General features: G+C 44.2%; 1 protein-coding gene across 2 annotated transcripts in view; it reads left to right on the top strand.

Annotated features, from left to right (window-relative positions):
- EPB41L4B (erythrocyte membrane protein band 4.1 like 4B) overlaps positions 1-12,558 on the top strand; it is a 152,833-nt gene extending 140,275 nt beyond the window's left edge. For both annotated transcript variants that reach the window (XM_007968475.3, XM_007968474.3), the window contains 3 exons: positions 788-856; positions 7,147-7,292; positions 9,207-12,558. In XM_007968475.3, the coding sequence (XP_007966666.3) occupies positions 788-856; positions 7,147-7,292; positions 9,207-9,276 (285 nt within the window). In that variant the 3' untranslated portion in view covers positions 9,277-12,558. The remainder of the gene's footprint in view (positions 1-787; positions 857-7,146; positions 7,293-9,206) is intronic.

Raw genomic sequence — 12,558 nt, 5'->3', positions numbered from 1 at the left:
CCCTCCCATTTCCCAAGGCCTCTAGGAGGCCAAAGACAAAATGACCAAAGAGAAAGACATGGAAGTCAAGAGTCTTTTTTGCCACCACTGCCTCATCAGCTGTTCATCTGGCCTCTTTCAGACTAGCTCAGTACTACAGGTACTCCTGGCACTGGGCATCTTTGTGCACCAAGTCTTCTGTTCCCAAAGGCCGTGGGGGCAGGATTCTCCCATGCTTCCATGGGTTTCCCTGAGATCTCCCTCTATTGGCCAAAGCGTACAGGGAGTCCAGTAACTGAAGTGATTAGACAGGGAATATTTTCTGGCTTAATTAGCCGAGCCTCCTTGTACCCTGCTGCTGTGAGAGACTGTGTCCCAGGATGTGACCTCTCAGCAGCCTCTAGGCCATTCTCACAGCTATGGAGAAGTCATCAGAAGCCACCCCAGGTAGCTCTGACTCCCTCATTATCCACCTTGATTGTGGCTTTTTATGAGTCAGGCCTGGAAGGCCAAGCAGATACTGCTGAAGGCAGCTCCAGGGCGAGGCAAGTGTGGGGGCGCACTAGGAACACGAGACTCCAGGCTGCCATCCCTGCTGAGCCCCGCCCTGCAGTCCAACGCCAGGCACAGATACAACCACCAGCCCACACTCCTGAGGGACCCTTTGTGTGTGCCCTTATACGAGTGATGAAGGCTCCGTGGGGCACCCCTGAATCCTTCAGTTCCGTTTTAAAGGTGCTCTGCCAAAGATTGCAAAACTTTGTTCTCTAATCTGAAGGTAACCCCGTTGTCTTTCTCTCTTTTGAAGATAAAAACATTCCCGGCTGATACAATGAACCCGTTTCCTGATACTTTCACCACAGGGCCACAGTTTACTGTAAGTAGATCCAGAAAACAGATGTGCATTTTAAACCCTTGTTCCCATGTGGTGTGCTTTTCTGTGGGATGCCAGACAGCAAGGTCAACTGCTTCTTTTGATCACCGTTGAACTCTGTGAGGTTGGGAAGAAACTTGAATTTGCAGTCGGCCTCTATTTTATTGATGTGACATTGACATAAAATTAACCATTTTAAAGTGACAATTCAGTGATAGTACATTCATAGTGTTGTGCAATGACCACTTCTGTCAGTTCCAGGACATTTTTATTGCATCCTCCAAAAACCTCACACCCATTAAATAGTTCCTCCTCATTTTCCTCTTGTTCCTACCGGCTAGCAACCACCAGTCTGCATTCTGTGTCTATGGATTTACCTAGTCTGGATGTTTTGTATAAATGGAATTGTATCATATGTGACCTTTTGTGACTGGCCTCTTTCACTTAGCATAATGTATGTGAGGTTCATCCATGCATGTGTCAATACTTCATTTCTTTTTTTGTTTGTTTGTTTGTTTTTGAGATGGGTTGAGATCCATTCTGTTGCCCAGGCTAGAGTGCGATGGCATGATCTTGGCTCACTGCAACCTCTGCCTCCTGGGTTCAGGCGTTTCTCCTGCCTCAGCCTCCTGAGTAGCTGGGATTACAGGTGCCTGCCACCACGCCTGGCTAATTTTTGTATTTTTAGTAGAGATGGGGTTTCATCCTGTTGGCCAGGCTGGTCTCAAACTCCTGACCTCAGGTGATCCACCCGCCTCAGCCTCCCAAGTGTTGGAATTACAGGCATGAGTAACCATGCCCAGCCTCATTTCTTTTTATGATGGAATATTATTCCATTGTATCTATATACTGCAATTTGTTTATCCACTCATTTTGGGGGGATTTTGGGGTTGTTTTCACCTTTTGGCTATTGTGAATAGTGCTGTTATGCATATATGTGTACATGTATCTGTCTGAACACCTGTTTTCAATTCTTTTGGGTTGGATCTTGATACTGGTATGGTCTTAGGTAGGTCACTTTACCACCCTGACCACCAGCAGCTTTTTTTTTTTTTTGCTTTTGGAGATGAGGTCTCACTATGTTGCCTAGGCTAGTCTTGAATTCCTGGGCTCAAGTGATCCTCTTACCTTGGCCTCCCAACGTGCTGGGAGTATAGGCATGAGCCACCGTGCCCGTCCCTTCTTCTTACTTACAGTGAAAGTAGTAATAAGAATATCGGCCGGGCGCGGTGGCTCAAGCCTGTAATCCCAGCACTTTGGGAGGCTGAGACGGGCGGATCATGAGGTCAGGAGATCGAGACCATCCTGGCTAACACGGTGAAACCCGGTCTCTACTAAAAAATACAAAAAAAAACTAGCTGGGCGAGGTGGCGGGTGCCTGTAGTCCCAGCTACTCGGGAGGCTGAGGCAGGAGAATGGCGTAAACCCGGGAGGCGGAGCTTGCAGTGAGCTGAGATCACGCCACTGCACTCCAGCCTGGGCTACAGAGTGAGACTCCATCTCAAAAAAAAAAAAAAAAAAAAAAAGAATATCCTCCTCCTATCCTGTTGGCGCAAGGATCAAAAGGGACCAAGAATCTGAAAGTGTTTTACTAACCATAAAACATCCCACACCCATCAGGCATGATTGTTGTTTCTCAAGGCTGGAGAGGCAGGGTGGTGTGACGAACAAGAACAAGTCGTCCTGACAACAGACTTCTTGTCACTACCTCTCTGGGTGTCACTGGGCAGCTTATTTATTCTGCCAAGGCTAGGCACAGTGGCTCATGCCCATAATCCCAGCACTTCAGGAGGCTGAGGTGGGAGGATTGCTTGAGACCAGGAGTTCGAGATCAGCCTGGGCAACATAGCGAGACCCTGTCTCTACAAAATAATAATAATAATAATAAATTAGCCGCCTGTAGTCTCAGCTACCCAGGAGGCTAAGGCGGGAGGATCTCTGGAGCCCAGAAGGCTGAGGCTGCAGTGATCTATGACTGCACCACTGGACTCTAACCTGGGCAACAGAGTGAGACCCTGTCTTGATTTTTTTTTTAATTCTGCCAAATGTTTAAATGCTGTAGTTTCCTCATCTGCAAAATGAGAGAGTTTGATAATGTTCATGCTTCTTTTCAGGACTCAACTCATTCTTTAAATGAAAGCTTCTGCAGAGGTTCGCTGTATATTGAGCAATTAGATGGAGCAGAAGTGAGGAGTCTGGGGTCTACTCCTCCTTCCTCTCACTCTGTCCTCCTCCCAGGAACCAGAGCTTGCAATTTCCATGATCCCTAAAGCTCCTTCCAAAGGGTTTTTGTGCCATCTGGAGGATCTGTGAGGTGGGCTGTGGGTGGCTAAGGGTAGCTCTAAGTGCAGCCTTATGAGATGGATGATGGCCACTACCCCACATGGCTTCAACCACATAGGGAGGGAGAGAGCAGTAGCTGATTCAAGTTTCAGAGGATGAGCAGAGGTGTCCAGCAGGGCAGGCAGAGGGAAAAACAGGTTCCTAGAACAGTCCGTTTCTAGGGTCATGAGCTGCTTCCAGCATCTGCCTTTTAAGAATGAGAGGGCAGAGACACGGGGCTCTGCCAGGATGTTAGATGCTATTTCCCTGACACTCATCCTGGCTCCCTGCAGTCTTGCTGGACACAGCTCCCCAGCTGGAAGCTCCGGCTCCACCTCCCTCGGTTGGCCGTAGTGGGGCACTCTGGCCTTCTGCCCAGCCTTGGCAGTGCTGTGAGACACTCAGGGAAGCCCTTCCTGAAAGCTGGGGGCCAAAATGGAGCAGGAAGCCAATGACAGAAACCACGCTGGAACTTTGAAGAACTGAGCAAGAGTGGCTCGAAGACAGCTGGAGCAGGCAGAGGGAACAGCATGAGCCAGACCCCCAGGGTGGGCGGGATCATCACACATTCAAGGGACTGAAAAGCAGGCCAGTGGGACTGGGATACGGAAAGCAAGTGGAGCTGAGTGAGAGAGGAGGAAGGAGATGTAGGTGGTGACAAAACTGGAGGGGCACAACCATGTTGGCCTTGTAGGCCACAGTAGGGATTCTGATCTCCATCCTAGGAGCAATGGGAAATCTTTGAGGGACTTTGAGCAGGGCAGTGACAGGGCAGATGCACTTGGAAGGGATCCCTGTGATCACAGTGGGAGACAGTGGCATCCAGGCAGAGTGGATTCAGGACAGTAGCCTGGAAACGCAGGACAGTGGCTTAAGGGAGAGAGAGCTGAGAGCTTGACCCAGAGTGGTTTTGTTGGTGGAGGTGGAGAGAAGTGCACAGATAGGGAAGATATTTAGGAGGCTGGTAAGATACAGGATTAGATGAGGCAGAGAGAGGGTCAGAAATGGTTCCCAGATTTCTGATTTGCAGAATGTGGATGGACAGTGGGTCCATTCACTGAGATAAGGAAACTTGGAAAAAGACTTCGTTGGGAGAGATGAGTTTGCCTTTGGCCATGGTGGATTAGAAATGCCCTTGAAACATCCGAGTGGACACAATGAATGGGCAGTTGGAAATCCAAGTCTGTAACTCAAGAGAGTGGACTAGACTGGAAACAATGACTAGAGAGGCAGTGACAGCTGGGTGGTAACAGAAGCCAGGCTCATGGGCTTCAGCTTCTCAATTTTCTGACCCCTGTGTGTAGTGTTCTCATCTCCTTCCTGCCACGACCATGACACTTGAACTTGCTGCAGGTTTGGCCTCTCTGCAGGCCTCCAGACCTATCACAGTGACAGGGGTTGTTTAGCAGCGCTGGGAAGCTCTGCACAAAGTTGGTCTGGCCGTTAATCTAGCATTGATGGAGCTGGGTTTCAACAGCGGGGCTCTTGCTTGATCCTGAAACCAGTTTCTACTTTGTATTCAGGCCTATTAACTGGGTCTCTGCTGATACTCAGCCGAGCACGTTGGTCCATCTAGGGTGGGGACCCCTGCCTGACTCTGGCCAGATTTCTGCTCCACATGCTTCTTTCTAACCTGGCTCTGTCCTTCTGTTACCTGCTTTGTTCCAGTGAAAGCTTGTTCATTCATTCACTCATTCATTTCCTTATTCAACAAATATAAAAAAGACAAGATACTTAGGGGTCAGATTTAATAATACAAGTAATTTTTACTGCTTCTTCAAGGTCATTCTTTAGTGAAGCTGGCTTTTTTTTTTTTTCCTTGAAGTATATGGAAATGAAGAACACAATGACTACTAATAGTTTGGTGCCACTACCTCAATTCGTGCCAAGGCCCTGCCCCATTTACTCACTATTGCCTTTGCACCATCAGTGCAAATGTGCCTCTTTTTTCAGAACTATTTGCATCAAAGGCCGGGTGCAGTGGCTCACGCCAGTAATCCCAGCACTTTGGAAGGCCAAGGCAGGTGCATTACCTGAGATCAGGAGGTCGAGACCAGCCTGGCCAACATGGTGAAGCCCCATCTCTACTAAAAAAAAATACAAAAATCACCTGGGTGCGGTGGCGGGCACCTGTAATCAACCCCATCTACTCAGGAGGCTGAGGCAGGAGAATTGCTTGAACCTGGGAGGCAGAGGCTGCAGTGAGCCGAGATTGCAGCCTCCAGCCTGGGCAACAGAGCAAAACTCCAACTCAAAAAAAAAAAAAAAAGATATTGCTCATTTGATGATCAGAGCGTCATCTTTAGAAAGTCATGTAATAAATTTCTCCAAGTTCAGGGCCAAGAACTAGCATGAGAAATCTAGTTATAAAATATATAGTTGGTATTATCAAAAATATAAAACAAAAACTATGCATTGAAAAAATACTATGATGGCCAAACATGGTGGCTCACACCTATAATCCCAGCACTTTGGAAGGCCAGAGTGGGAGGATCACTTGAGACCAGGAGTTTGAGACCAGCCTGGGCAACATAGTGAGACTCTGTTTCCACGAAAGATTAAAAAATTATCCAGGCATGGCACGCACCTGTAGTGAAACCTACTTGAGAAGCTTAGGCAGAAGGATCACCTGAGCCCAGGAGGTTCAGGGTGAGGCGAGCTCTCATTGTGCCACTGCACTCCAGCCTGGGCAACAGAGAGAGATTCTGTTGAAAGAAAGAAAGAGAGAGAGAAAGAGAGAAAGATAGAAAGAGAGAAAGAACCTATGAGGAAATATACTGATGACAACAGTAAAGAATTATGGAATTTCTTCATCGATCTACTTTTTTTTTTTTTTTTTTTTTTTTGAGACAGAGTCTTGATCTGTTGCCCAGGCTGGAGTGTAGTGGCACAACCTCGGCTCACTGCAACCTCCACCCACAGGTTCAAGCGATTCTCCTGCCTCAGCCTCCTGCGTAGCTGGGATTACAGGCACGTGCCACCACACCTGGCTGATTTCTTTGTATTTTTAGTAGAGACAGGGTTTTGCCATGTTGGCCAGGGTGGTTTTGAACTCCTGACCTCAGGTGATCCACCCACCTCAGCCTCCCAAAGTATTGGGATTACAGGTGTGAGCCACCACACCCAGCCTGATCTACTTTTATATATCTCCTAAGCTTTCTATGTAAAAGTAATGAGCATAGTTTGCTATATAATGAAAATGACAAGAATATATTATCCTCTCCAAATGAGACAGTATACTCTACACCAGTAGTTCTGAAACTTTATTGTAATTCCTCCAAAAGAATCATCTGGAGGTCTTGTTGAAACACGTATTGTTGGACTTCATCCCCAGGCATTCTTTGGTCCCAGTGGTCTTGGATGAGGCCTGAGAATTTGCATTTTTACCAAGTTTTAAGATAATGCTGATGCTGCTAGTCTGGGGCCCATACTTTGGGAACCATTGCTACAGTAATGAAAAACACCAGTTATGGTGTCAGCTAGCCCTTGTTCTGAATACTGTTCTTAACACTTACTAACTGTATGACCTTGGGCAGATTACTTAACCTCTCTGAGCCTCGCTTTTCCCCATAAAATCAGTTTTAAAATACACATTTTTTTCACCTTTTAACATTTCCCGATGTCAGAATGTTTACTACTGGGCATGACAAAGTTTGATAATGGGCATGACAAAATTTAAATGGCAACATGTTTCTTTCTGTGGGGCAAATGCAAAAATGGTGCATCTTACAACTGATGGTACCTAAGATGTGAAGAAATATGATCGCTACCTTAAAGGGTTGTCAAGAGTTAATATGTGTCAAGTACTTAGCATAGTGTCTGGCACAAAGTAAAATCACTTAAAATGACAATCGATTATAGCTGGTAGTGAAAAAGAACAGGAACCGTAGGGTAAGGCTTAGGGAGCAACTGACAGTGTGAAAACGGAACCCAAATTGAGATTGATCTTCTCTTCCCTGTTTCTTCTCCAGGCAGACTTCAGAGACAGTAAATTACAGTGCTGTCCTGGTCCGTCTTCCCCGCTGATCCCAGCAGCGACCCTGAGGCCTTTGACAGAGACCGTCTCCACAGTGCAGACCATTTACACCACCCGGAAACCTGTTTCTCTGGCAGCCAGGTAGGTCGGGTCAGCAGGTACCGACAGGTAATTCTGGTGACGGGGAAACCAGGGAGACTCTAGGTTCATTGTGTTTGTGACACCTACAGACTTTCCCTACATTCTTTCATTTATTCTGTAAGAATTTATTGAAATGTCTATAAAGGGGCCAGGCATGGTGGTTCACACCTGTAATCCCAGCACAAGGGAGGATCTCTTGAGGCCAGGACTTCAAGACCAGCCTGGCCAACATGGTGAAACCCCATCTCTACTAAAATTAACCAGGTGTGGTGGCGCACACCTGCAATTCCAGCTACTTGGGAGGCTGAGGCAGGAGAATTGCTTGAACCCAGGAAGTGGAGGTTGCAGTGAGCCGAGATTGCACCACTGTACTCCAGCCTGGGCAACAGAGTGAGACTTTGGCTAAAAAAAAAAAAAAGAAATAAAGAAAAGAAAAAGAAAGAAATGTTTACAAAGCGTAGGCTATTAGAGGAGATAGACAACAAATGAGTGTGTGTGTGTGTGATATTGACAAGGGATAGGAACATGAAACTGTGAAAGGTAATAAGGTATTGTGGGATGGCCTCAGTGAGGTGGCATTTAAGCAGAGTCCTGAAAGGGGTTGCAGAGAAAGCTGCAGATACCTGGGAGGAGTACTGCGCAGAGAGGAACCAGCCAGTGCTAAGGCTCCTGCGGAAGCATGTGCCTGACATGGTTAAGGAAGTTTAAGGGGCCAGCGTGGCCAGAGCAGAGTGAATGACAATAGAGGAGGCCTATGAAGCTGTGGGTTAAGGCCAGACTGCGTAGGGCCTTGTTGGCTATGGTAGAAACTTTGTTTTCTGCCCTAAATGAAATTACTAAACTTGGTTAGTGCCTTTAAAGAAGTGTATTTTGCCGGGCATTGTGGCTTATGCCTGTCATCCCAGCTACTCAGGAGGCAGAGGTGGGAGGATCAGTTGAGGCCAGGAGTTCAGGAGTTCAAGTCCAGCCTGGGCAACATAGCAAGGCCCCATCTCTAACTAAAAACAATGAAAAGATGTGTATTTACTCTGTGTGTGTGTGTGTGTGTGTATGTGTGTGTGTGTGTGTTTAAACAGTGGAGGCAGGTTACATAGATATACAACTGGACCTGAGGTCCAAAAAGTCAGAGGCAGCTTCTTAAAACAGCCAATTTTACTTCATTCAATTTTATTCATTAAAATATAATTAATTATTTGTTACAACATTTCCTCAGATATTCATCAAATGAAAGCCTGGGAGAAAATGCATATGAAACCAATTTAAAGCATGATTTAAATAAATCTAACCCCTGGACATCTTCATTTGAAAGACTTTACTGAGCCAGGTGCAGTGGCTCATGCCTATAATCCTAACACTTTGGGAGGCCGAGGCAGGTGGATTGCCTGAGCTCAGGAGTTCGAGACTAGCCTGGGCAATACGGTGAAACTCTGTCTCTACTAAAATACAAAAAATTAGCTTGGCATGGTGGCATGTGCCTGTAATTCCAGCTATGCTGGAGGCTGAGACAGAAGAATCACTTGAACCTGGGAGGTGGAGGTTGTGGTGAGCCGAGATTGTGCCACTGCACTCCAGCCTGGGCGACAGAGTGAGACTCCATCTCAAAAAAAAAAAAAAAAAAAAAAAAAAAGACTACCGAGTGGCTGCCATGCACAGATACTGTGCAAGGCTCTGGAGGTTTAGAGATGAATGACATATATTCAGTCAGGAACTCTCAGCCTGGTGGGGCTGAGAAACGAATACGTAGCCAATTTCAGATCACTGTAATGCCAGCAAATTTAGGGAGTCCTCAAGGAGCCTAAAAAAGAAAGTCCAACACTGAAATCAGGAAAGAACCTGGGAGATGATTCTTAAGCTGTCTGCTTCTGCAGTTTTTGAGGGATTATCTCACTATTTTGTTATATATATTTTTTTTAGTGCGGAGACACTCCGGCAGGAACTGGAGAGAGAGAAAATGATGAAAAGACTATTGATGACCGAACTGTGAAATTCTCTCCTTGTCACCTGGAAGATGGCATGGTGCCTTCTGTCCGTCTTCTTTCTTCGGGCTTTGTGTGCTCACTCTAGCACAACATACAAATGTGTGCTCTGTTCGCCCAGGTCTCCATGGTTAGTTGAAGCCAACTTCTGGCTTGACTTTTAAGGGAAAAGTTATTTTATGTCTCCTAAGCATTAGAGTTTTTCTATTACTCTATGTAGTTGAGACAGGATTTGATAAGTCTAGGAAAAGAAAGATGGGAAAACGGGATTCCTTTTCAGAAGTACCTGTGTGTATCTGTTAATAACCACAGGGGTTAATACGATGTGGGATTCTTTACTATCAATTTCAACCATTTGATTTTGTATGATTGAAACTTGCACCGAGCTTTGACTGTTTGTTAAAGAGTCATTTTTAATGAAAGGATAATTCTTTATTGCTGGTTTTTCATTTACACTGATAAATACACAGATCTTATAAAGTCTTTAACATTCATTTGTATTCAGATGTGAGTAGATGAACTAAAAAAAGAAAGTTACATATCACTATGACTGAAGGTACTTCAGCTTAATCTGAAATATAATTTAACTTGTGAACTCTTTGGATATGATATTATTTGGAATAAATAGAATTTATCATTGAACCCAAAGTAGGAAATAGTAGCTTACGTTGTCTAAAAATCCTTACAAGGTTAAGATGATTCAATATCAATAAGATTTATTTGGGAGTTCTATCAAGGAAAATTATTTCTAAACTTGATCAATTCATGTCCTATTGATAGAATCTCGATCAGAAGAAATTTTGCTCTTTTTATATAGTTTCAAGAAATGTGTTTTTAAATTTTTATTAATGCACTTGAACAACTTTGCAAGAATAAAGGAACCCCCTAACCACAAAATATCCCTCTAAATTAGTTCTCTAGCTTTCTCAATGAATACACACATATTTTTACATAGCTATGATCATTGTGTACATTATCTTTTGTTTTACTTCTCCGCCTAACACTTGTCTCCTCTTATCAACACAGATTCTACTCTCACCAATTTAAATGTCTTTATATCCATGTGACATGGTTAACCTCACTTCACCCCATTATTAGATATTTGAGTTATATCTAATTTTTCACTCTTATAAATAGTGCTGCTATGAATGTCTGTAAAAAAACAAAACAAAACAAACAAAAAAAAACTGCTCCTTCTTTTGGATTATTCCCTTAGGAATATCTCCAAAGAGGGATTACAAGGTCAAAGAGCATGAAGTATTTTATAGCTCTTGTTTTATATTGCCAGATTGCTTTCTAGAAAGATCCAATCTTTGGGTTGGAAGGACCTTAAAGGTCATCTAGTTTAGCCTCCCCACCCCCTCTGAATGCTTGAATCCCCTTGACAATTTATGATGCCACCAGCAATGTATAAGCATTTCTATTTACCAATAGCTCTGCCAGTATTGGGTTTTGCCATTTTTATTTATTTTTGCTAGTTTAATAGGTATGTATAGTTGTTCTTGAAGAGTTGTTTTATTTCATTAATTGCTAGCAAGGCTGAGCACTTTTCCATGTGATGATTTACTAGTTGTATTTCCTTGTGTGTAAAATGTTCATTCATTTCTTATGACCACTTGTTAAGAGGAACTGATCTCATATATTTGTATCAGAACTGTATTTTTATGTTGTATAGTTTGCTCTCCTGTCCCTCTCCTTGAAACTGAATGGTGCCAATAATTTGATACTAATGACTATAAAAAAGGTAATGCCTCATTTACTAGTATTGTTGTAAAATGAGGAATGTACGCGAATATTCAGATAACCGAGGATTAACCCTTTAAGTGCTGAATCTTTAAAATTTTAATATTTTTTTGTTTTGCGGGAAATCTTTCTAAAATGTATTACACACTTCCCTGCCTTAGTAAACAGAGTATACTGGAGAGTATTTAACCTTTTCTTGATGAGTCATGGTCACGATTATAAACATCAGCCCCTTTTGTACCTTGGTATGGTGCAGTGATATCATTAAGAGCTATCAATATGTGTAGGGCTTGGCTTGGCCTTTTATAGGATATTATGCCCTTCTGACTGATGGTTTTTTTACTGCTCTCTGCTCTATCAGTGGAGCTATCCGGGGCAATTGTAGCGTTTGGGGCCTTTTACCCCCCATGTCCCCCGGCTATACTTTTAAAACAGCTTTAGCTGTTCTTTATCTTGTGCACATGATACAAAACATGTTCCCGTACAATATGGGGCTGTCACTTCTTGCCAACCCAGCACCCTCTTCCTCTTCTAACCTGCTTTCTGAGGCTTCTGCTCTTCACCTCCTGCTCGCTGATGGAAACCTCCAGGGCAAAGCTGAAGGTTTCTTGGGGAAGCCAGGAAAGCCAGTATTTCATATGTGTCAGATTTGCTTGGTTTCCAGGGAGGGATGCATGGGCTTTTTGGCCAGTGTTTCCAGGAGGCTCTGGGCTTCCTGCTTCTTCCCCACTTCCCCCTGAGTCCACAGACACTGAAGTTTCTGAAGGTTGACGTCACTGGAAGTCTGACCACAAACAAGTTGGCTGTTACTGTATTTGAAAACCCAGTACCTTTGGCAGCTCACCTCTAACCAGTAAAATAAGAGGATTCCATGGTTTCAGCAGTTGTCCTGGTTATTTGCCTATTTAAGTGAATGATGGGTGCTTGGCATTGTGACTGAGAAGATGAAATTGTACTGGATGGATTCATAGGGATGAAAATGAATTGGCACAATTGTTTCACATTTTTTATATATTTTAAACCCAAACAACACCACCATATGGGCACACAACACACATCTTATGTCCAGGGGGAAACAATCAGCTTACTGACATAGTCATTCCAGAGCTAGGGCTCCAAACTGTAGGCTGCAGATTCCCGGTGGGCGTGGAAGGTTACTGCAAGGGGTCTGGGAAACCTGCAACCCACAGCTTTATGGGTTGTAGACTGCATAGGAAATTCTATGCTTGAAGAGTTTGAGATCCTAGAAGATCAGAAGATCCCACTTGCATGTACCCAGAATTTTATATTCCCCAGGAATATAGCAGAGGAATATTCTGATATCATATTTGTCTTTCACCATCTCAGAAATTACAGTTTTAAAAACTCAAAATTCATCACTATAACCATGTTAAAGCATACAAGTCAGTGGTTTCTAATGCATTCACAATGTTGTGCAGACCATACCACTCTCTCACTCCAGAACATTTCCATCATGCTAAAAGGAAACCCGTATCTGTTAGCAGTCACTACTGATTCTGACCCCCAGCATCACCTGGCAACCACTA

Source organism: Chlorocebus sabaeus, chromosome 12 (genome assembly GCF_047675955.1).
Source record: "Chlorocebus sabaeus isolate Y175 chromosome 12, mChlSab1.0.hap1, whole genome shotgun sequence".
NCBI lineage: Eukaryota > Metazoa > Chordata > Mammalia > Primates > Cercopithecidae > Chlorocebus > Chlorocebus sabaeus.
This window is presented reverse-complemented; position numbering and strand designations above follow the sequence as displayed.